The sequence below is a fragment of the Myxine glutinosa genome, chromosome 11 (assembly GCF_964187855.1).
Source record: "Myxine glutinosa chromosome 11, kmMyxGlut1.1, whole genome shotgun sequence".
NCBI classification, from domain to species: domain Eukaryota; kingdom Metazoa; phylum Chordata; class Myxini; order Myxiniformes; family Myxinidae; genus Myxine; species Myxine glutinosa.
This window is the reverse complement of record NC_136271.1, coordinates 37,853,832-37,880,796: the sequence shown is the minus strand read 5'-3', so window position 1 is coordinate 37,880,796 and position 26,965 is coordinate 37,853,832. Positions and strand designations below refer to the sequence as shown.

At 46.9% G+C, this 26,965-nt stretch overlaps 1 protein-coding gene across 1 annotated transcript in view; it reads left to right on the top strand.

Annotated features, from left to right (window-relative positions):
* Positions 1-26,965, top strand: part of COL22A1 (collagen type XXII alpha 1 chain) — a 283,216-nt gene that overhangs the window by 102,602 nt on the left and 153,649 nt on the right. The window contains exons 17-18 of the mRNA XM_068129833.2: positions 3,122-3,160; positions 5,989-6,042. Of these exons, the coding sequence (XP_067985934.2) occupies positions 3,122-3,160; positions 5,989-6,042 (93 nt within the window). The remainder of the gene's footprint in view (positions 1-3,121; positions 3,161-5,988; positions 6,043-26,965) is intronic.

Below are 26,965 nucleotides of genomic sequence, written 5' to 3'. Positions count from 1 at the left end.
GATGACGGCAGATGGATGCGAGTCCACTGTCTCCGTACGCCATCTCGCCCCATGTGGGGTCATCGACCCTTATAGGGATATCGATGAACCGATCTACGAGTCTATGGACTCTCCCGAAGCTTCCTCTATGGAACATCTGCCGTCCCTTCCTTCGTCAAATACTCCCCTGCCTGAAGGCTCTGTGGTGCCCCCTCCGACACCTACCTCCAGCGGCTACTCCGAAGCGGGGGACTCCGGGCTTGGGGATGCCGTACCCGGTAGTTTCCGGACACGTGCCGGCCGGGTAATTCGCCACCCTGACCGCTACGGATGGACCGACTGACATGGAATGACATCCCCAATCAATTAATGCTGACGCACGCTTGATTCCTGCCTAGCGGAAGTGTAGTTCTAACGGCGGGGAGAATGTAGTGAAAATGTAATAAAGTTGAACCCAGGAGTGATGCCCACTTAAACCGCTGAGGGGCGTCTATAAGACCTCGGACGTCCGTGACGCTGAGCCACTCCTGTGACATTTTACTATGACATGTAGTCTTGTATGGTATGTACCCGCACATATTCTAGGCTTGCTTGCATTGACTAATATGATCGATCATTTCTATATGATGCCAAGATCCTGATATCTATTGCATGATTGTATTTTACAGGATGATACCAAAGATCTGATTGAGATTAAACCTACCTATGGGACAAAGTTGTGGACTTGGTTTATTTTCACAACATTCACCACCAACTCCGATCATGCCCAACCCAAAACCATGATCTTTTCTGCATCCATTAACCACCCTCCATCCGTACCCCCTTCACCCACAAGTTTTGCTTCTGTATCCATAATTATCCACTCTTTGCATGCTCTGCTACCCCTGAACCTCACCAGTACATTCCTTGTTGTCCATCTGAACCCACTTACACTCACTGTTTATTTTCACCCTTGGCCCTGCTTGCAGTATTTCCCCCTTCTTTTTCTACTATTCCTTTTGTTATATTGAGTCCTGACCGTTTTGTGTTCCAGCGCTTCCACGAGCCTCAACTCTGTATACAAAAAAGTTAACAACTACATAGGGTTTTCAAAATGTTCTTGGAACGAGATACACTACATGGCCAAAAGTATGTGGACACCCGAACAACACACCCGTATGTGCTCGTCGAACATGTCATTCCAAAAACATGGGCATTCATATGGAGTTGGTCCCCCCTTTGCTGCTTTCACAGCCTCCACTCTTCTGAGATAGCTTTCCACTAGATGTTGGAACATTGCTTTGGGGATTTGATTCCATTCAGCCACAAGAGCATTAGTGAGGTTGGGCACTGATGTTGGTCAATTACGCCTGGCTCACAGTCAGCGTTCCAATTCATCCCAGAGGTGTTTGATGGGGTTGAGGTCAGGGTTCTGTGCAGGGTATTCAAGTTCTTCCACACCGATCTCCACAAGCCATTTCTGTATGGACTTCGCCTTGTGCACGGGGGGCATTGTCATGCTGAAACAGGAAAGGGCCTTCCCCCAAACTGTTGCCACAAAGTTGGAAGCACACAATCGTCTAGAATGTCATTGTATGCTGCAGCATTAAGATTTCCCTTCACTGGAACTAAGCGGCTGAGCCAGAACCATGAAAAACAGCCCCAGACCATTATTCATCCTCCACCAAACTTTACAGTTGGCACTATGCATTCGGGCAGGTAGCGTTCTCCTGGCATCTGCCAAACCCAGATTCGTCCATCAGACTGCCAGATGGCGAAGCGTGATTCATCACTCCAGAGAATGTGTTTCCACTGCTCCAGAGTCCAATGGTGGCGAGCTTTACACCACCCCAGCCGACGCTTGGCATTGCGCATAGTGATCTTAGCCTTGTTTGCAGCTGTTCGGCCATGGAAACCTATTTCGTGAAGCTCCCGACGAACAGTTGTTGTGCTGACGTTGCTTCTAGAGGTAGTTTGGAACTCGGCAGTAAGTGTTGCAACCGAGGACAGACGATTTTTACGCGCTACGCGCTTCAGCACTTGGCGTTCCCGTTCTGTGAGCTTGTGTGGCCTACCACTTTGCGGCTGAGCTGTTGTTGCTCCTAGACGTTTCCACTTCACAATAACAGCACTTACAGTTGACCGGAGTAGCTCTAGCAGGGCAAAAATTGGATGAACTGACTTGTTGGAAAGGTGGCATCCTCTGATGGTGCCACGTTGAAAGTCACTGAGCTCTTCAGGTCAGCCCATTCTACTGCCAATGTCTGTCTATGGAGATTACACGGCTGTGTGCTTGATTATATATAACTGTCAGCAATGGGTGTGGCTGAAACTGGCGAATCCACTAATTAGAAGGGGTGTCCACATACTTTTGGCCATGTAGTGTACTCGTCTCACAAACTAGTAGAAAGTGACACAAACTGACACAGAGTAGTAGAAAGTGGATGTGAGGGGTTAAAATTGGGACAGAACGAGGTGAGTTAGAAACACAAGATTTGGAGGCAAACGTAGAGTTAAGACTGGTTATCTTCCTTCACGAGAAAGTAATTTTCCTGAAAAAAATTTCTGCCAAGTAATTATCTTTTGTCATGAAAATCTAAGAAAAATGTATTTGTGTGAAAAGGACAACAAATGTCTTTTTTCAAATCTTTAAAGCACAATGATATTAATGGTTGGAGTTTGCTTTATTTGTCCGCAAAACATCAGATTTTGTTGAATTATATTGATAGCATAAATTTATTATTAGTTATCTTCAAAAGGTGTGTCAAAAGGTAAAAGGTTTTTTTTTTTTTTTTTTTTTTTTTTCCTTCAAAAGGTGTGTTTAAATTTATGCAAACACCCAGTTTTCATTCATGCACTCCTTTGGATGTCCCTTAGTATACATGTAAAGTTTTGTGCTGCTATGTTTCATGGTTTTAGAGTTATGGAGGACACACACACACACACACACATATACACACACTTGCTGACTGACTGACACTGACATTTGTTGTTATAGATAACTGATGTTCAACCAAAACCAGATACTTCCTGCAAATTGACTATAATCGTAGAAGGAAGGATGCATAACCATAAGATGAAATGTTCACTTTGGTTTTTCGAAGTGTTTTGAACACTTATTTCAAATGTTGATTTTTTTCTTTGTATCGTTGATTCATTCCAGGGTGATGATGGGACCGTTGTTCAAGGTGTCGGCGTGCCTGTGAGTAACACATTAGTTGTTGTATTATAATTTTTTTCATGCTTGATTATATTTACCAAAATGAGTTAAAACTACTCCCATTATTACCACTACTACTACTACTACTGCTATTACTACTATTGCTTTAATGGACCATTTATTCCACCTTCTTGTGGGGTCAGCAGTTTTTTGGCCAAGTCTCTCACAAATAGAATGATTCTAAAGAAGGTGGCAGAAATATGTAATTCGTTCAGTGCGGCAGTGATAACTCACATACTCTTCACTAAAGACACCCAACAACAAAACAACAACCACCTTTAGAGGCCATTTTCCCCCGCTAAGCGGGGGGTGGCCTTTTTTGGGCACCTTGGTCCCCTTTTTGAAGCAATGTTTTATGGCCGGATGCCCTTCCTGCCCCCAACCCTGTTGGTCACCTCTTGCGACACACAGGGAATTACCAGTTAACTGGTACTCAATTTGCCGACCTCAGAAGGATAACAGGCTGATAATTCAGCGAATTAATTCGTTAATTCAGCGATCGACCGGGATTTGAACCCAGGATCCTGGGATCCCAAGCCGGCACCCTAACCGCGAAGCCAACACCAGGCTCAATAAAGACACCCATGGAATCTTTAATGTCCACCAACGCCCAGTGCTGGCAGAAGGGCTTAACATCCATTTTATGGCTGGAACACACATGTTGCGTCACCCTGCATGCGACACACCAGGATGACAGTTTATAGCTGGGCCAAGATTCATTACTCGGGCAAGAGAGCTGAAAGGTAAGTGCAAAAACATCTCACCGATCTTACCAGTCATCCATTCTAAATGTAATATGCAAACATTTACATTTCAGTACAACTGTACAACATGGTAAAATGGTCTCTATCATCAGACAGAACAGATGTCATGATTTGGTCATAGTTGATGGGACTTAAACTTCCTCCTCTGTTCTGCTCTCCAAAGCATTTTTTATCCATTTCATTTACATATTGCTTTTGATCAACTAAGGCTGTGTGGGCTTAACGATTAAGATAGCTGGCTTAACATCATAGCATCCTGAGTATCAAGCCCCTGCCGTGCCGTAAACGTAACACCAGGTGCTTTGATTCAGCCTATCGTCCTCGCGAGCTCGGCAAAATGAGTAGCAGCTTAATGGGAAGAATGAGCCATTCAATCATTCTGCATCACAGTGGCGACCCATCTGGAATTTTGCTCCCATAGCCAAGGAAAAAAACTTCTTCGGCAGCTCTATGCACCTGAAGACGCAAAAGGAGTGCTTCCTCTTCTTTGATAAACTGTCGATTGTTTAATAACCCGATTTTTAATTGATTGAAAACCCTTACATTTTGTTTTACATCACACAGTATATCTATCGAAACAGTATTATTCTTCACCGACAACCTCAACCTATCTAGTTATTCTTCTTCACAGCTCAAACCAAATACAGTGAGCTCCAAGCGATGACATTCATTTTAGTATTGATTACTTTTCAATGCTTTTCCATTTCGGGGATTTTTCCATGTGTTGGTCCAACCTGCAGCCGCCGCTTCAACCTCATTAAAGCTATTTTCCTACCTCCCATCCCATGATATTTATATCCTCTTGTCCAATTAGGGAATTTGGAATCAGCATCCCTCTACTTCATGTCCCCCCATTTCTGCATCCCTCGTCAGTCCACCCTCTCAATGCTTCTGCATCACCCCATGCACTCAATGCTTCCCCCTAACCCCACCCATGAAAGTGTACACTCACACTGCCCCCTCACCCTTCCCCCCGCAACTCCCCCCCCCCCCCACCCCCATCTTTAACCATCCCAACTCCAAAGAGACTTTGTGATTTTTAGAGACTTCTATTTGTGATTTGCAGAAGCATTCCCTGTCCCTAACTGTGTGGACATCAAACATCCAAGGTCTCCGCTACACCCTGACAAATCTCTCAATCCAGGCCATTGCCAATAAACTGGACATCATGTTTCACTATGTTACAGAATCCTTCCTCCCATAGGATGCCCCCTGACTATTTAATGTCTCTCCCCGGCCATTGTATCCTAAAATTTGATAGGTGTGAATGCTGCCCTGGTGACAAAGACGCAGTTTACATCAATAACTTAATTACTCACTGCACTTGTAATGATCTTACACTTCCCAACTCAGGAGTACCTCTTTTTTTTGTATACAAAGGCGAGGCTCATGTAAGAGCTAACACATAGAACACATAAAAACATAATCAGAAACACACATAAAACATATAATAAAGGGAGTGGAGACAAGAGGGGGAGAGAGAGGGGAAGCACAACAACAGCAGAGAGGGCTGGGTGGGTGGGGTACATGCGACAAACAAGATGGACACAACGAGGACTTTCACGAAGGAAAACGGAATTTGAAAAAGGTGGAGTTGTGGTGGATTAACGGGGGTAGAAAAGATCAAGGTTTTGAATGGGTGAGATGGTGGTGAACAGCTGTTTTGAAGACCTGGTGGGAGAAGTGGGATTGAAGAGAGTGTCGGAGTTTGTTCCAAAAAGGGGAAAAAGAGGAACAAATGTGTGGAGGTGAGCAGTGATCCCAGATTTTACATATTCCAAATCCAGAGTTTCCACACCAGAGGGCTCTCTTGCTGATAGTACGGAGGCAATTACAAAAGAGGAATGTTCACTATACCGAACAAAGGGCCTGAAGAAGTTTTGAAAAATTAGGGAGCGAGGAGGGTTGCTCCCCTACTCCCTCCCATTACTCTAATCTCAATAACCTTGCAGTTTGTTTTTGGAATATATAGCAATTCACATTTAGAAATCCATGGGCATTTCCTGGACAATAGCTTAGAGATTAATGTTGAATTTTTTATTGCAGGGCTCGCCAGGAAGAAAGGGTGATAAGGGTGAGCAAGGAGCACGTGGAGACACTGTACGTATCTCATTTTAATGGTGTACTTCAACATGCTAGTTGGCAGAAGTGATGATGTTTACAAGCAACACACCATACATTCACAAATGAGCACTTTACATATGAGGGTTGAACAAAGTTATTGGCCTGCCGTAGAAGTGGACGATATAATAAGGACAATTGTTCAGTTGTGGCAGGACTGTACTAAACAGAATTTGGTGGACAGTCCGAGAGGGTTTTCTGCAGTGTTTAAAGTTCCATTAGGGTCCTTGTTATGATGATGTCAATAGAAGGCAGGCATCACTTTTGTTCCTCCTCACAGGTGAAATTGATGGATGAGAATGTTCCACCCGTTCACTCCTGCATCGTGCTCAAGCCTCGCTAGAGCAGATGATAAAAGTGTCATATACAAAACGAAACCAAATGCATGAATGTCTATGGAGGGACGGGGTGGCATGCATCTCCAATTCTTCCATCACTGTATTTCTGTTACGTGCTCCTCTCCAACCCCCTGGTCACGGTGTACCTCCGAGCCCCGAGAGGAGTCACGGCAGAAAAATGTGTTATTCTGTACGTCAAAGATCAATGGTGAAGCCACACCAATTGTTACAAACAAACAAGTATTGTATTAAGATCACACAAGAATAACAGTACAAAAACAATAGTAATCAATTGTACAACAAATACTATATCATTCCTAGGATGGTACCATCAGGTTCGTACAATATAACTCACTGTGCTCCAAGTGAGCGAAAAGAAGAAGATTCCCAATGTAATTCACCATTTCCCGTATTCCATTTCCATATTTCATATTTCATATTTCATATTCCATATTTCCCGTATTCCACCATTTCCCTTTGTATTCCCGGCTTCAAGCCAAAGTCGATTCTGGCTTCAAGCCAAAGTCGATTCTGGCTTCAAGCCAAAGTCGATCTGCTCCAGCGATCGTCAGATCAATGTCCAATCGAGACCAGAATCCCGTTGGGTTGGCAGTTACAGTCCTGCTGCCAAAGCTGTGCAAAGGCGCCCTCCAGACGACTGGGAAATCAAACCCTCGGGTATGGACGTTCCACGGCTCACAGTCGGCGAACCGCAAATTAACCTTCAAAAGTCACGTTGCACACACACACACCAGATACGTCTGAATGCGGTGAAAACGGCTGAAGTGAAGCAAAGAAACCTTGCGCGACGCGCAAAGCGTGCGAGTCAAAATGGCCGACGGCCCGGTCTTGTGGCGTAACGGCACGACGATGATGACGATGATTCTCTTCAGAATCCACCGCAAAACCTGACATGCAGGTTGATCTGTCACAGCGATAACAACTCTGTCGCAGGAATCCCTTTCCTGGGAAACCGAAATTTAACTCGTGACTCTTGCTCGCCAACGTTCGCTCCAGACCGCAAAGCAACTATGCTTCTTGTCCGACTCCACTCGCTCCACCTTCTTTTTCTCCTCTTCTTCCTCATCATCGTCCAGTTCCCGATCCGGTTTCCGGTTTCTTTTAACTCTAACTTTTTCACCTTTTGAAAACAGTTCATAAACAATAAACCTTTTGAACACAATAATAGTACATGGAATCAAAAATGTTTACAGTGGATGAAAACCACAACAACGGAAGTGACGAATCCGTAGCAGTTACCTATTACAGTAGATACAGGAGAGCCCATGGCAGTGTCAATAACCTGCTTGTAATACATTCCACAAAAGACAAAATATGTCGAAGATAGGCACGTTTTGAGGAGGTCACATACATCTTTGCCATTTAATGTGCCAAATAGCCTGTTTCCAGCATGCGTCTTCAGTTAGCCACTTTCCAGCCACCTCAATGGACATGGATGTGGACACATTGGTGAACAATCACATGACATCGAAAGATACCATGGTCTCGTGTGACTAGATTAGGATGCGTTTCACTTACACCTCAAACCTGGTGCTCTCACGTACTCATCACTCAGTTTTTTTTCCATGAGATCTGATAATTAGCCTTGAAAAATTAATAATCTGCAAGACAATTATTAACAACATGACATCCCAGAAAGAATCTGACAGCCGAAAAAACTGAAATCGGGCGCTACTTTTGACTCACCCTGTATATATATATATATATATATATATATATATATATATATATATATATATATATATATATATATATATATATATATATATATATTTTTTTTTTATATATATATATATATATATATATATATATATATATATATATATATACATACATACATACATACATACATACATACATACATACATACATACATACACATACATACATACACATACATACATACATACACACATACATACATACATACATACATACACATACATACATACACATACATACATACATACACACATACATACATACATACATACATACATACATACACATACATACATACATACATAGATACATACATACATATATATATATATATATATATATATATATATATATATATATATATTGTTGCGGATCTCAAACGTCGGCTCTCCCCTTATCAAGGGGGGTTAATCCACTTGTCCTTTTATCTGGCCAACGCGACCCTGGAAGCTATGACGTCACTTCCGGATGACGTTAACTAGGGTTGTAAGCCATCTTCTTATTACCTACTTATTAACGCCGCCCAGTAAGCAAGGAAATAACTCCCGCTCGAACCACGGATATGATGGAATATGCCGAGCGGATAGCAATCCGCGATCCGAGCTGTTAACAGGTGACTAAACCCGATTCTAAGCGGTTGCGATCGTGCCACGCTTACCCAATGGAGAAAAGACTGATGCGATCGGATAAGAGGAAATCAGGAAAATAGGGAGAACAAAGCAATTTATTACAAATGTACAGAAGGAAGAGGAAAACGAAAGAAATGTACAAGATAGAAAGAGGAAGGAGAAGTACACAGGGTAGTCTTAATTACAGGCTTAACTTCCTCCCTGGACAAACGGGCCCGTCTCACACACACACAGACACTCACACGGGGAATTGCAGATGGTAGGTTGATGGTCACCAGCGCGTCCAGGCTCCAGTCCGGCTCCGGTCCAGGCGATGGAAACTCCGGCAGGCTGCTCTGCGTGTAGCGTGATGCGAACGGACAGTTATAATGACGGGGGGGAGGGGGGGGGGAGCTGGTACTAGCATACGTAATAGGCGCACAACCCGCGCCAAACGCCCCCTCTCCAAGCTCCTGCTTTGAACTCCCCAATGCCAGCGAGCCCTCTTTGATCAAGCACATATACTCTCGCATTCTTCGTAATCGCGACAGTCCTTGGCCGTCCTTCTTTAATCAGCGCCAGCGAGTAAGTACTCTCAAATGTGCACTCCCAATAAGTCCTTTACCAAACGCCTTCCAACAAGTTCTCTTTTAATCAATCTTTCACTCGAGTGCTTAGCGAGAGTCGTCTCAAAAGCCAACCTTCCAACGAGTCCTTGTTCACAAGCGCGCTTCCTTAAAGTCCTGTAAATGTGCGCTCTCCCAATAAGTCCTGTAAAAGGGCTTTGTGCGCTCGCTTTTATAATCCAACCAGCGATCGCTCCGCCAGCCCAAAAGCCACGCCTATCAGGTGATGTCCCTCCAGCCCTGGTTGGCTGGTTATGGCCTACCAGTCCCGCCCTGATGGTTGGGTGACGTGGCCACACCTTCCTCCTAGCGCTCCGCCCCCTCTTTCCGGGCTTCACCTCGTGGCTTTTGGCGGCGTTTGAGCGAGCTCAAGCTCAAGGGCAGCGAATGCTGCTAACAAAGGCGCATAACAAATTGGGAGGGCAATGGGGCACAGACAGGAGGGCGCGCTTAATGGCGTCGCTTTGAGAGGGAGGCTGTCAAAATGGACGAATGGGGCCTACTCCTTATTTGATTGACACAACGCAGATTCAACTATTGGAAACATGGCCTTATCTATACACATACTAAGGAATAACTGAAGTCCTATGGTGACCTACGTGTTGCTTGTGGCCTATCTATGGGGTGCTACCTTTAACCTTTAATGATGTGATATTTACAAGAGTGTGGGTTCTCAAAACCGCAACACTGCACCCCTCCTTTTGCCAGGCTCTCCCCGAGCCGAAACATCAGGACTATCTTTTACCTCTACATGTGACACTTAGGTGTAGTTTCACTCTACATTTAACCTACTACCCTGAGTGTGACAGTTTTAACACTAGATATGTCCCCCCTGCTGCGTTGTGTCCTACCTAACTGACTCATGCCCACAATTAACCGAATTACGGAATGGTTTTCAAACTAAACATTTAAGCCGGTGGGGAGCATTATTTAGAATACACTACTAATTATTTACACTGCAACCCAGGACCTGTCTTTTGTGGGAAAAAGAGAAGATGTTTTGAAAAGAGGAAAATGCCAATCGCAATGCACTGCACCGATACACCATACACCCATATGTACCAAAATGCACCATAAAAAAATGCATGAAAAGCACCAGCATGAAAATGCACAAAAACAAACATTTTAAAATAATAAATGATGTCTTCTGGTGCTTCTCTGCTGGGCCGATGTATCTTGGCTTGATCTTCTTGCTTGCTGTTCTTTAATTAATAAAAAGGGCACAAACCGCATCCGCTTTTTTATTTATGGCCAGCAGCGCCAACTCAGGTAGTCCGACTGCTGGGCATTGATGCCACTTTAAAACACAGTGGTCCGCAAGCCAGATACGGCTGGCAGCAATGGTCTGTCCCAGCAGAGGTGCCAGGCCACAGAACGTGTGGTCCATATGGTGCATCAGTGCAGGCAGGCATGCAGGCAGCAAGGGTGCAGGCAGCAAGATTCAGGATACCTGCACACTCCCCTCGGACAAAAGACCATGGTCCATGAGTGGGGAGGCAGACAAGCAGAGGTTAGCGGGGGGCAAGGGCGCAAGGGTACACGTCAATACAAGGCAATGCGACATGAAGGGCGCGGGAGAGCGAGCTGAGAAAGCTCGTCCGTACTCGTACATCACCCCCCATGTCACCTACTCTACCCTTGCCCTTCCCCGTATTTACACAATTTACAAATCCGTCTCTACGTCTTGTCCCCCATATCTCCCCTAATGCCAAATTCGTTACCAATCCCTCCCAAGAAGGAAGGGATGGAATAAACACGTACAATGTCTCACCCACGTCAAGATGTGTCTTACATTCCAAAATACTTGCAAAAAACCTGGTGTGGAGTCCTATCACCTCGGTGAGTGGATGCGGATGGTGCAAAGAGACTTTCATCCTATCTATCTTTCTAATTGACATTAACACTTTAAACTACCCGGGGTCTTGCCCTGCCAATCCATTGGCCATCTTTACTCTATGCAGTTCTAAAAACCAATTCCCATTGAACATACTGTGGTGCTCTACCAATTTGGGGTCTCACTCCCCCCATTTTTCAATCTGTGCCCTCGCACAATTTCGGGGCTGGGTCGTGTGGCTCTACCAGCAGGTCCGACTTACCTGCACACCTCCGCCACTGAACGTCGCCACCCGAGCTTGCCTAGCTCCTTCACACTACCCTAACCTGGGGAAGGCCCTCCTGGCGCTCTCACCCCGTCTATACCCACCTTGGCATTGGGCTACCCGGGTCCTCTCTTAGGATCCTCGGGCCCCGCTGAACCCTATCTGAACTCTACCTGGCTCCCAGAGCCTACCTGCGGCCTCACCTGGCCGACAGACTACCAGTGGCGGAGTGCTCATTTAACCATACACACTAACAGGCTCACACGCCCAGCCATCCACTTCACTTATGCACCCAACAAAACACTACTTTGCAACTACACGCACCACAGATGTCAATATCCAAACAAAATTTACCTACTCCCTCTACCTAACTTTAAACTACCCTCCCCGGGTATTCGTGAAGGGGTCCATCCTCCCACCATTCACTCCTTCGCACCATGCACTCCACACTACTCATTCCACACTACTCACTCCACACCATTTATTCCACACAACCATTCTCCACTTGCATACCATGCAAGCCAATGCACTTTACCCAATTACACACATCCTCAATACTCCACTCATACACTTTCACACACACACACATCCTTCATGAGCATTGCCTCTCAATTCCTCATTTCCGCCTAAACCTCAAGCTCATACACACAGCATCATTTAATTTTCTACTCCCTTCTAATACTAGTGCTCCCCGTCATCCCTTATACTAAGCACTCCCTCGACATTATCATCCACCTAATCTCTCTACGTCCCCACTACTTGTACAATGTCACTACTTAAATCTCAAGTCACCTATGGTCATCTTTCTAGATCCCTAACGATTATCCTAACCTGCCCTGGCTAGTTCATACCGCCAAACCCCAGAAAACTACTGCTCCTCTGCCCCAAAATAAACGATGTGAGGGATGGTAGCTCTACCATCCCTCTACACCGGATACCATTTACCATCACGATCGCTATCCGTCCACTACTCTGAGCCTCTCGGGGTGGAAATACATTTTTACAGCCCGGCTTCGAAAAACCGAGCCATGTATGCAGGTGGTTGGTCTACTGTAGGTTGGGTCCGTCCGGCATTTTCGATTCTGGGGAGGAGGCATACTCGGGCCGAGGTTCCAGGGTCCATCTCGGCGCAGAGCCCTTCGGTCTCCGGCCCGATGACCCAACCTCCCCCGGTCGGAGCACTGCCCCATCCAGGGGGCGAAGGTCCGACCTGGCCTTTCTCCCCCGGAATCGTGCTGTTCGCCGCTACGACGCGGCACTGACCATACAGGGTGGAGCCCGGCCCGAATCGTGCACGGCGCTCTTTGCAAGAGCACCGCAGCAACGATCCCCGCCGGCCCCCGCTGCACACAAAGACCACCACGCCCCGAGAGCTCGCGTCGGCTATACGTCGGCCTGAGCTCTGCCCCGGTCAGCGTCGATGCTCGAGTCGCATTCTCACCTTCACACGCGACCCTTTCCATACTCACAAAATGCGGCGCTCCAGCGCCTCTCGTACATCCCATACACTCAGTTAACTCTTCCACCGCACGCTCTCGTGCACACTCCTTTCTTACACACTCTCGCGCACATTCTTGCGCACCCATTCTACTCACACACTCCGTTGCACACCTTTCTTCCATGCACTCCTCCCGTGCACTCTCCCCCGTGACGTACTCCGTAACCACCACGGGTGTGCACTCTTGCATCCACCCACTCAGCGCACACCTACCCCCGGGTGTGCAATCTCTTGTCGCACACCCAATCACGTGCTCTGGTGTGCATCCCCGCACACGCTCCTCATCCAACTCAGGTGTGCATCCTCGCACACTCTCTCCATCCATCTCCATCTCACACTCTGTGTCACTCTCACCCTCCCGATCACACTCTGTTTCACACTCGCTCTTCGACGCACACTTTTTTCTCACTCGCGCGTCATTTCCTTTCACACAGCGCACCACGGACGTCCTACGAGCGCCCGGGTGACGCCGGGATCCTCAAGCGCGCGAAAAACCCTTTCGCGCCAAACCTTTTCACGCCATATACAGCCTGGCTTACCTTCGGGATCCTTTTCTCCACACGCACCTGCAAATCTTTATTGGGATTAGCAAGTACGGCATCGTGATGCGAACACAGACTTTGCACAATTTCCATCTCTTCCTCCCGTGATTGCTCTTCTAAGTCCGCCATCTTCTTAATCCCAATTTCCACTATAATTTCTTTGATTTCAATCTCTTTTTCCTCATTCAGCTCGACGACCGCTGGTGCTAATAAGATAAAATTTTCTAATTCTGCGGTCGTCGGCTTTTCTATCCCCCGTGTCGCGATTTCTACCCCGGTCCACCCGGCTGTGCTTTGCTCTAACTCGCTTTTCCCGCATTCCTCAAGCCGCGCTACCCCGTCGCATACCCGTGTGCCTTTCCCACTTGACCTGCGGTCTCTGTCCTTCCCCAATGCTTTTATTTTACACCTGGCTTCCTCCCTCGCCAACCCCTCGTTGATTTCCCTCGCTTGGCCATTCACGTCCTCCAACTGGCCCCCTAATTTGCTTCCGAATCCCCCAAATTTACTTTCTAACCCCCCAATTTGACTTCCCATATCATTTCTCAATCCCCCAATTTGGTTTCCCACATCGTTTCTCAATCCCCCAATTTGGTTTCCCACATCGTTTCTCAATCCCCCAATTTGGTTTTCCAATTGCTCCCCCATTCTATTTTCCATTTGCTTACTATCGGCCCTCATTTCTCCCACCTCCATTCGTATGACTGCCTGTTGCTGCGCCATGAGGGCCTGCATATCCATCCCTCCCATTTGCGCAGCGAGCGCGGCCCTCGTCGCCATGTGCGAGGCGCCGCCATTTTGTCCACCCGCAACCCCTACTGCTGCATCCTCACCAATTTCCTCCTCCATCTCTCCCAATTGTCCCACTTCTTCTCGGGGGTCCTGGGTTAACTCTAACTCCTCCTCATCCACCCCCACCGGCATCCGATCGCCTTGGCTATCCATGGCACGATTTAAAATTTAGATGTTTTAATAAAAATTTCGGCTGCTCGTAATTTTGACCAAATTTATCCAAAATATAAAAAATTTGGTTCGGGTCCAAATCCCACTCCCCGACACCAATTGTTACAGCCAATATGCACAATTGGTGTCCAAAATTTGGTCTAAAAAATTTAGTCCCAGGTTCCAAATCCCACTCCTGACACCATTGTTGCGGATCTCAAACGTCGGCTCTCCCCTTATCAAGGGGGGTTAATCCCCTTGTCCTTTTATCTGGCCGACGCGACCCTGGAAGTTATGACGTCACTTCCGGACGACGTCAACTAGGGTTGTAAGCCGTCTTCTTATTACCGACTTATTAACGCCGCCCAGTAAGCAAGGAAATATCTCCCGCTCGAACCACGGATATGATGGAATATGCCGAGCGGATAGCAATCCACGATCCGAGCTGTTAACAGGTGACGAAACCCGATTCTAAGCGGTTGCGATCGTGCCACGCTTACCCAATGGAGAAAAGACTGATGCGATCGGATAAGAGGAAATCAGGAAAATTGGAAGAACAAAGCAATTTATTACAAATGTACAGAAGGAAGAGGAAACGAAAGAAATGTACAAGATAGAAAGAGGAAGGAGAAGTACACAGGGCAGTCTTAATTACAGGCTTACTTAACTTACTCCCTGGACAAACGGGCCCGTCTCACACACACAGACACTCACATGGGGAATTGCAGATGGTAGGTTGATGGTCACCAGCGCGTCCAGGCTCCAGTCCGGCTCCGGTCCAAGCGATGGAAAACCCGGCAGGCTGCTCTGCGTGTAGCGTGACGCGAACGGACAGTTATAATGATGGGGGGGAAAGCTGGTACTAGCGTACGTAATAGGCGCACGACCCGCGCCAAACGCCCCCTCTCCAAGGTCCTGCTTTGAACTCCCCAGTGCCAGCGAGCCCTCTTTGATCAAGCGCATATACTCTCGCGTTCTTCATAATCACGACAGTCCTTGGCCATCCTTCTTTAATCAGCGCCAGCGAGTAAGTCCTCTCAAATGTGCGCTCCCAATAAGTCCTTTACCAAGCGCCTTCCAACAAGTCCTCTTTTAATCAATCTTTCACCGAGTGCTTAGCGAGATTCCTCTCAAAAGCCAACCTTCCAACGAGTCCTTGTTCACAAGCACGCTTCCTTAAAGTCCTGTAAATGTGCGCTCTCCCAATAAGTCCTGTAAAAGGGCTTTGTGCACTCGCTTTTATAATCCAGCCAGCGATCGCTCTGCCAGCCCAAAAGCCACGCCTATCAGGCGATGTCCCTCCAGCCCTGGTTGGCTGGTTATGGCCTACCGGCCCCGCCCTGAGGGTTGGATGACGTGGCCACACCTTCTTCCTGGCGCTCCGCCGCCTTTTTCCGGGCTTCACCTCGTGGCTTATGGCAGCGTTTGAGTGAGCTCAAGCTCAAGGGCAGCGAACGCTGCTAACAAAGGCACGTAACAAATTGGGAGGGCCATGGGGCACAGACAGCAAGGCGTGCTTAATGGCATCGCTTGGAGAGGGAGGCTGTCAAAATGGACGAATGGGGCCTACTCCTTATTTGATTGACACAACGCAGATTCAACTATTGGAAACATGGCCTTATCTATACACATACTAAGGAATAACTGAAGTCCTATGGTGACCTACATGTTGCTTGTGGCCTATCTATGGGGTGCTACCTTTAACCTTTAATGATGTGATATTTACAAGAGTGTGGGTTCTTAAAACCGCAACAATATATATATATATATATTGCTTCCGCAGCGGAAGCCTCCGCTGAACTTGGGGACGACTAAGAAGAAGACCTTTGTTGGTCGAAAGCTTGTCGAAAATTAAACAGCGACCGTCCTGAAGCTACGTCCGCGTCTGATTTAATCTCCCGATTATTTATTTAATGCAAATGAGACGCCCTGCTCGTACTGTGGAGTTTCTACTATTTCTCACAGTTATTTATATATATATATATATATATATATATATATATATATATATATATATATATATATATATATATATATATATATATATATATAAAGTATATCTATATATATAAAGCAGTAAAGTATGTTTGTTTGTTTGTTTGTTTGTCCTCTTATAACTCGAGAACTACTCATCGCAGAGCAAAACCAAAGGCATATTCAGAATCAGTACGTCTCAGAGCAACTACAGCACACCTTAAAATTTAAAAAACCTCGCGTTTTAAAATTATGACGTCATCAGCGTATTTCGGAACGTTAATTTTTAAACTTCATATTCGGAATCAGTACGTCCCAGAGAAACTTCGGAACGTTAATTTTTCAACTTCATCCGATTGACATGGGACCAACGGCATGTGACAGAGAGTGAAACATTTATTTGAGGACAATGTCTTCCGACTTCCGGGTTCGGAATGCGGGACCAATGCCATTTGACAGGGAATACAAAATAAATGCGACATTCAATTGACGACAATGACTTCCGACTTGACTCCCCCCTCCCCGTATCTTTACAGAGGAACGGGCTTGATTTACCTCAGGATAATGACTGTACCTGAGTTGATGTGTTGTCATGATTTACACCAATCATAATGAATGAATGAATGAATGATCGTTTTAAGGCCATTTTCCCCGCTAGAGCGAGGGTTAGCCTTGCGGGCTCCATGACAATCATGGATCCCTGTTTTGAGGCAATGTTTTTATGGCCGGATGCCCTTCCTGACGCCAACCCTTAGTCGCCTCTTACGATGCGCAGGGATACGGTGTACCTATTCTAAACCGGGGTACACACCGGGATCATTCATCCCAGCAAGCTCGTACTCAATTTGCCGACCTCGGAAGGATGACAGGCTGAGTCAACCCTCCTGGTGTTAATTTAGCGATCGACCGGGATTCGAACCCAGGATCCTAGGATCCCAAGCCGGCACCCTAACCGCCAAGCCAACACCAGGCTTACACCAATCATAATACAAACAATTATTTTGCACAAATATTTTTGTAGAGATTGTGATATTACATTTTATAAGCAATTTAGGTTGAAAAAATATAAAATATATAAAAAAACCCTCAGCACATACATGCAGGAGGGGTAGGTGCAGACTGGAAGTTTGGGACGATTACACCGCACCACCACAAAATAAAAAACACCTCACCACCACGTAATTCTAAACACCTCACCACCACGTAATTCAAAACACCTCACCACCACGTAATTCAAAACACCTCATCACCACGTAATTCACAATGCCTCACCACCACATAATTCAAAACACCTCACCACCACGTAATTCAAAACACCTCACCACCACGTAATTCAAAACATCTCAGCACCACGTAATTCAAAACACCTTACCACCACGTGATTCAAAACGCCTCACCACCACGTGATTCAAAACACCTCACCACCACGTGATTCAAAACACCTCACCAACAACGTTATTAAAAACACTTCACAACCATGGAAACAAAAGTTTGAGGGAGTAGTTCAGTGACAACACAGACACTGCCCACATATGCAGATATATAGATAGATGACTGTACCTGAGTTGCTGTTTTGTCATGGTTTACACCAATCCTAATACAAACCATTATTTTGCACAATGTATTTGCAATATACGTGATATTACATTTTATAAATCATTTAAATTGAAGATTGAAGTAAAAAAAAATCAAAATTGGAATTTATTTTTCAAAAATTTTTTTTTTCCTTTCAGAAATTAAAAAAATACTCTTAGAACATACCAACGGGAGAGATAGGTGTAATGAAATCGTCATCCAAATTACGACACTGATGTTATTCGCCTCATGGCCGCTACGCGACCCTTTCTCGGTTCCTATATATATATATCAGCGCGGACAGGCGATGTAGATCCGTCACCACGATGTAACCCTAGCGATGTACCTCTAGAGCTTCTCTGGGCTTCCCTTAGAAAGGTAACGTGTCTGCAATATGTATCAAAGCTTTTATAGTCATACAGCCTGTCCGCACCTGTATTCACCTGTATGTATTATTAATACCATGTTTATTGGTTTCTCTCTAGATGATGTTGAGAACGAATTACGATTAAACCTACTTTGGGGTTGCTGTTGAATCTTGATTTTCACAACACTTAATCGTAATTCCTCTCCTGACATCGCTCCTGCACTGCTCGCCTCGGAGAAGAATGCCCAGCGGAGGACCCGTCGAGCTAGCTCCAGCAACGGAGCTCCGACTACTCTCGCTGCCGGCCTGCCTCGAAAGACGGGACGTCGCAAGCCTTTTCGCGGGACCGCGTCGACAAAAAGCGACCTGCTCTCGTGAGACCCGAACGCCAGAGCAGGCGTGACGGACTCCGGCTCGATGCCTGGAGCACGATGCTCGTTTGCTTTTGCACGCGGTTGAGACCGCGTCGGAACGACGGACCCGCTTGGAGCCGCCGGCCTACCCGTCCGATCGCAGCTCGGAAGCACTAACGGCTCCGTCCGAGGGATTCATCCTAGATATGCGTGCCTCGGCCCGAGTTGAGATTCCTACGCGAGTGATCACGTCTTCCATGTCGGCTATGCCTCCACACGGACGGCACACTCCGACCACTCGCTACTCAGTGGCCCATCTACTCCGAGTCACATCTCTCTCTCACGACCGGCTCCACTCCGACCACTCGCCTACTCTGTGGCCCATCTCCTCCGCGCGAACGCGCGCTGCTCGTCGGAATCACGCCGTGCCTCTCACGACCGGCTCCACTCCGACCACTCGCTACTCTGTGGCCCATCTCCTCCGCGCGAACGCGCGCTGCTCGTCGGAAGCACGCCGTGCCTCTCACGACCGGCTCACCCCGACCACTCGATACTCGGTGGAACCACCTCCTCCACGCGAATCGACGTGCACTGCTCCCATCGCGTGCTACTACTCTGGGAGGCCCGCGATCCCATCCTGATTCCGATCACCTCCTACACGTGGCACCCTTCGCGTGGCACCGCACCGTCGCTGGAAGGAATCACTACAAATGCACGACGCGCCAGTTGCGCGCGCCGCCTCTTCACTGGATGGTCCCCTTTGCATGCGGTTCCTCTCGCGGGCACTCTGTGAGGCCGGCGATTCTGATCGCGGCTGTCGCAATCCCACCTGCATGTAGCAGCTACTCCCCGAGGCCGGCGAACTCCGCTGCCCGGAATCGCCTCCTTGGAGGCTCGCTTGGCGCCATGCGACGAGCACTCGGTGAGGCCGGCGATTCTTATCGCGGCCGTCGCAATCCCACCTGCGATAGCAGCTGCTCCCCCGAGGCCGGCGACTCCGCTGCCCGGATTCGCCTCAATGGAGGCTCGCTTGGCACCATGCGACGACTCGTCGCAGCACGGATGAGTTTCTATGGACGTCGAGCGGGACCTTCATAGCCTTTCACGACACACGGGCATATGCTTCTAATGGTTGATCGTATACCTGACTACCATGTGTATTCTATAAGTGATCGTTCTTCTTCGTCCTTTGTTTTACTTGATCAAACGGCGTATGCGTTAACCACCTGCGACCATTGTAAAATGCTGTGCATGGAATGTATGTGGACCGAATGCTTTCATTTTTTTTTTTACACCCCGCGTTTCACCCAATTATTTAATTCGATAAGCTGTTGGATTGCGTTATATTGCGTTTATGTAGTGTTGGTATAGAGCAGGCTTGTCGGACTGAAAGGCCTCCTCTTCATCCTTCATGCTCGATGCACCTCATATGAGATGCTACTTCAGGGCGTTGTATGTGATTGCTCCTTAGACCCGACAGCCAGGCAGGCGGGGCGCTGCTTCGGGTCGTGCGGTCTGTCGCTGCCGGGCGTGCTCGCCCCTCGGCTCGGCGGGCTCGCCCGCTCTGGATCAACGGGCCGAGACGCGGCTTTCGGTTTCCCTCGTACGCGGTGCGCCCTAGATGATGCTTTCGCCGCCGGCCGGGTTCGTGTGCCGTGTGCCGATCTCGGGCTCGCTCGGGTGCTGCTGCGCGCGAGACGTTGGATTTCGGTGTGCTGCTTTGCTCCGTCTGGGGATGCCGCTCGGCTGGAGCTCGCCGTCAAACCCGCCCGACCTACTTGATGACGTCATCGACTGTATCACGCGTACGCTTTACAGCATCTTAGACGCGTTCGCTTCGCGGCGTCATTTGCGTAATGGCGTGCTTCCCGCGGTCTCATCGGGGATTCGTTTCCTTTCTATGTACTAATTGTCCTTTACGTAACGACGTGTACAACGTACCGCGGCGCTCCCTCAGGGTCACCGCGGTGGGAGTACACGGTGACCTCGTGACATTGAGCGTCGCGCCCGACTCCCTCGTCGCCTGCGCATGTAACGAGGACACCGTACTGCGTGCTCGTCCTTGACTCTGGGCACGTTGTTATCGGACAGAGCTCTTGCCTCGTCTGATTCCGTTTCCCTATGCCCCAGTCTGACTGTGACTCAGCCTGACCCAGACTGTGAAGGTCGTCTGTCTTCGGTATGCAGCGCACTGCAGCCACCTCTTTAACTGATGTTTTGTCTACCTCGTTATTCTTGCGGTTTGTGGATAGTATGTCCTAGGGATATGACCATGTTGCTAATCTGCCGCGCTCCCGTGAGGTCGCGCTGGTCTCACTGGGTACACCGTGACCCATGGCCCCTGCGACCTTTTGTTTTCTCGACATGGCCCATCCCTGTGATCGGGCCACCTCGACTCTTGTGGGGACCCGGGATGTTCTTGTTGCTCGCCCGGGTGGCGACTCCCTCCTCGCCCCTTGTGGGTTAGTTATGCGATGCGCCAATTGATTATGAAAATATTTTGTGATAATCTTTTATTGATTTTAAATATACAATTAATCAATCAAATAGAGTACACCTCTCCCTCCCAATGCAGCCTCAATGAGCTGCACTGCGGTATTGCGTCCGTGGATGGACGATCCAACCGCGGTCCGGCTGGATCCGTGCCATGCCACGATGGCGTCAACTGGATGGATCGGTCGGACATCCGGGATGGCCAATCCATCCGGGCCTTCTCTGTGCCATTGCGTCCGTGGATGGTCGATCCATCCGCGGTCCGGCTGGATCCGTGCCATGCAACGATGGCGTCAACTGGATGGATCGGTCGGACATCCGGGATGGCCAATCCATCCGGGTCATCTGGCGTGACAATCATGGCAATCAATCATAACGATCCGGGACGACGCTGGGACAAACATGGTTTGTCCAGCCGGAACTCTCTCGGTCTGCCGATCTTCTCCGATCCGCGTGACAATCATGACAATCAATCATAACGATCCGGGACGACGCTGGGACAAACATGGTTTGTCCAGCCGGGACTCTCTCGGTCTGCCGATCTTCTCCGATCCTCCCCGCGCGGTGCAGATGGACAAGCTTGCCATATGCATCCCGGCGGTCCTGCGCGCTTCGCTGGAGAGGCGCGTTTCGACCGTTTGTGCGTCGTCGGCCATGCCGGTCGTCCAGGCAGCCTTCAGAGGCCGCTCGTGACTCGTGCGATCGCTGCCAACGGTAGATTCGCGTGCCGCTACATGCGCTTGTACTGCGTATGTACCCTTGGGAGCCACGGGTACAGACCTACTGTAATGGTCTTCTTACTTACTGTTATGGATTACACATCTGCCACACCGACATCTGCCTGTAATGCGTTGCTTTGCGTCGTATGGCCAGTCGCTCTTCGTCATGGCACACCTTATGTAATGAGTTGCGAATCTCAAAGGTACACCTTACCCATCTAGCTACTGAGCCGTTTCTCACTGTTCACCGAGGTACCCTTATCTACTCAGACTACCCCACAGGAAGACTACTACTACCCACGGGCTCAACGTCTTCTCCCTGGGATGACCACTGCTTGCTCGGTCCGATATCTTTGACTGGGACTTCCTCCAGATGTAACACATCGCCATGTCATGTGACCAGATCCTCTGCCAGACCAGATCATCGCCATGTCATGTTCTGATTGGTATACGTTTGAGGGGACATACATACATACATACATACATACATACATACATACAGATGGACCAGCACTGTTCTTGACGGCATTGCCCAATGGGCTACGCCATAAACATTAAAGTACCATACATAATAATTGTTTTCTATTCGATTGCAGAGGAAGATGTATACATACAATTCATCCATCATCTCTAATTATCATGAGGGCTATATCTATAGCTGGAGATTGATTGCTAACCGGGCTAACTGGCTGAAATGCAGTAACCCTGCCATCGGGATTGATGGCCCCTTGGACGTTCGACCGGCAGTGACATCTTTCCAATGTATTTCGTTCTTTGCATTCCTATGTATTCCTCTGTATGTGTCTGCTGTTCTTCACCGCCGAGTTTGGATCTAAGCGCGGGGAGAATGTAATGAAATCGTCATCCAAATTACGACACTGATGTTATTCGCCTCATGGCCGCTACGCGACCCTTTCTCGGTTCCTATATATATATATCAGCGCGGACAGGCGATGTAGATCCGTCACCACGATGTAACCCTAGCGATGTACCTCTAGAGCTTCTCTGGGCTTCCCTTAGAAAGGTAACGTGTCTGCAATATGTATCAAAGCTTTTATAGTCATACAGCCTGTCCGCACCTGTATTCACCTGTATGTATTATTAATACCATGTTTATTGGTTTCTCTCTAGATGATGTTGAGAACGAATTACGATTAAACCTACTTTGGGGTTGCTGTTGAATCTTGATTTTCACAACAATAGGTGCATACTAGAAGTTTGGTGCGATTTCACAAAAGATTGAGGGAGTAGTTCAGTGACCGACAAGACAACACAGACACTGCACAGATATAAATATTTCGATATATAGATACTTTCTCAAGATTCTGGTGGAGTGGCACATTGTCCCCAAAGTGTTGTACATTTTCAGTGGAAGAATTAAGCTCTCTACTGGAATCTGAACTCTGCTTTGTTTCCCTTCTGGCAGATACACATTCTTGCCAGCATTCACATACACATTACAAACACATATAATAGTGTCATGCAAGGCGATTTTTTGCCTTAATAATGGTTTCCATCTGTGTAATCCATTTCCAGATGTCGTCGTGAGTCGGGTAATGTTGCCCACGAGATGGCAATCGAATTTCTTTCTTTTGCAATTACTGCATTTGGAAGCAAATTAAAAAGTGTTAAATTTATGTAGAATGAAGAACTAGTCTTGCTTGTGAATTATAGTGTCGATCTGTGTGTGTTAGCGAACAAGGAGAAACGGACATTTTGGGCATTAGCCCTATGTCAGAGTAAAAGTTGGAATTTTCCTCTTTTACGTTTTTCGATTCCATCAATTACGAAATTTAAGTTCCTCATCTCATAAGTTTCATACTTTACTTTTTTTTCCATTTGCAGTAATTGTGAAAAGTAAAATTACAATGCACAGTCATGGGTGCCATCCCATCTTAGGCAACCTTCTCCATTTTCCAGCCTGTGCTTCCATACTTTAAATTATAATCACATTAATTTGGCTGACTCATTGCATGCAGTCACAAACTGTCAAATCATCATCTGTTAATTTAAGGTTGAATCATTTATTTTCCCTTAAACAATATTGTCTTTGTAATCATCTACTTGGAAACTTACAATTATGAGAAAGTGAATTTTCTGCTTCCACATACCCCAGGTAGTGAACGATGCCAAACCAACGCTGGCTCGTCACCTTTCCAAGTGTGATGGCAGTTGGACAGATTTTTTTCGCCGGAATCCTCGACTTCCTGGGATCAACCTATTTTTCCTTGTAGAAAATGACAAGGCAAATCTAGCATTGTATAATTCTAATTGGCAATTTATTCCACACAGTGAGTTAAAAAGAGACAAGTCAGGAGACGACGATGGTTCACCAGCAAGCGGCATTCAATGACAAAGGACGGACTATAACCGAAACAGGCCCAGACTGGGTGGTCGGGGGCCCAGGTGGCAGGTGTCGGCCCCCGACATGCGGTGTACATGCCTATTTACAAAGGGCCCCAATGCGCTGCGTTATGAGGTTAGTTACCTACACAATACCGAAAATTCGGTTCGATTCCGACAACTTTGAAACTTTGACCTTTGTGACCTTCAAAGGTCAAAGGTCGAAGATTCTGAAATTTGTTGGAAAACTTGTATTTCATGATGTTTGTGATAATATAAGATCATGTACGACATTTCACCCTATCAGGAAGCGAACAATGTAATAAAACCATAGAAAATCGACTTTTCTAAATTTTGTGACCTTGTGACCTTGACCTTGGGGCGATAATGAAAAATCGAGCTCCATGGGGCTAGACACATGACATTGGCCTAACCAAATATCGAAACCCCTGTCAGATTCCACCAAACCCCTCGGAGAAGATGTCGCTTGAAATCGATTACCCTCTAAAAAGACATCTTTTTCGGGCGTGGCTCCGCCCACAATGGACGCAATACGCCCACTCTAGGCAGGACACAACTAGATCATGATATCAACCTCCCACCCAAGTTTCATCAAGATCGGATGATATCATCAGGTAGTCATGCTGCGGACAGACAGACACACCCATGACGAATATAGTGGTCACTCTGATAACTCGTGAAACAAAAACTTCTAACAGGTTCTGTCCCATTGTTGCATTGCTGCTTTTTCACCACACAGCCTTTGTTAGCCCGGCCCCTGCACAGCAGGAGACTGGGTTTTGCAATCACTTATGTGTGTCTGTCTGTCTGTATGTGTCTGTGTGTGTCTGTATGTGTCTGTCTGTCTGTCTGGACCGTAACTTTTTTTACCATCTAAGCTACTAGTGAACCTGCTCACTATGGGAGTGGCAGGAAGGGTCATTCTTCTTTGGGGTATATAGATTGCAGTCGATCTATGGTTGGGTCTCAAGAACAATTGATGTGTGTTAATTTAACAAGTTTCTTGTAGAGAGATCGCCAAGTGTTTTAAGCATTTGAGCAAGCACTCCATTCTAAAACCGTTAAGGAATGGCTGGCTTGGCAAGCGCTAGCTAGCTGCTTGGCAAAGGAGCACAACCCGGACTTCCTCCCTTTCAGTTTCGTGTTAAACAACAGGAGTGAGTTTCAAATGTTCACTACGAAAAACGCCATTGTAGCGGCAGAAAGGGCCATGTTATTAACCCAACCCTTGTGGGGTATATGGAGTACAGTAGATCTATGCTCAGTTCTGTAAGTAACGCTTACCTCACGGATGTCGGGATTCCTCCAAATCTCTGTTTAGTGTTATAAACAGCATTAGCGACTGTTTAAAAAGCGAATCATACGTGTTTGTGGTTTATAATATGTTTACTTCTGGTAGAGGCCGTTGCGCCGTTGCTCCCACGAAAACGCCATGATAAGCTATTTATAAGTGTTGACTCGAGGTGGTTCAAGGAGGAAAAACACCTTGGGGAGGTGGGATATTATTGGTATTAATATTGTTTTGTGATATTATTAATATTATGCTATTATCGTTATCGTTAGTTTTGTTATTCAAAGCGGCCTTGGAAAAACACCACGATAAAGCTAACTTAACATGTATATACACCTCAACATGCAACCCCATTGATGGCAATGGCTGGGAAAATCCACATGGGGGAGAAAACTCCCTTGGGGAAGGGGGAAAATGAATGTGCTACAACCTTCATTATGTAACCCTTCATCATCCTGTCAAGCTTGGGATTGGATAAGTAACGACGGAATGTATCGCAGTCAAAAATTCATCAGAGACAGACAGACAGACAGACACCAAATGGCGTATGTTATCATCAAATTTTAACCAAAACTTAGTTATGAAAATACGGAGAAGGCAAATTAATAATTTTGTCAGAGGTCAAGAGGTCAAAGGTCAGCATCCCCTAAAATCATCAATTTTCATCCAATTGACCTGAAATTTCAATTTACCATTTGAGTTTGGTCATCAAATTTTCAACAAAGGTTTACTATGAGAATTGAGAAGGTAAATTAATAAGTTTGTCAAAAGGTCAGAGGTCAGCATCATATAAAATGAGCAATTTTCACCCAAATGACCTAAAATTTCAAAACTTTGCTCATTGGGTCATTTAATTTTTTTCGCCAATCAAAAGATGCAAGCCAATTGGCTTTGTTTATGTCTTTCAATACTGAGAAATCTCACACTCTTACTATGTCTGTCCGAAAAGACCGACTGGACAACCCTCCCATCTACTATCTCAACAATCCTCTCCAAGAAGTTCTGTCACTCAAGCTTTTGGGTCTCACTATCTGCCATGATCTTTCCTGGGAAAACTACATTTCCAAGCTGGCCTCCAAAGCCAGTCACCGACTGGGCATCCTCCATCGTGCGAAGTCCTTCCTTCGCACACCTGAGATCCTCACCACATACAAGGCTTTCATCCGCAGCTCAATGGAATACTGTTCTCCCCTCTGGGCCGGTGCTCCTGCCTCACACCTAGCTTGGCTTCACGCTGTTGAAACCAAAGCTTTCACAATCGTTGGAATCTCCCGCGATGAAGCTAACTCTGAGGACCTTTCACTCACTCACCACAGGCAGGTTGGTGGTCTTTCCGTCTTCTACCGACTCCTCTCCGGCCTTGCTCCCCC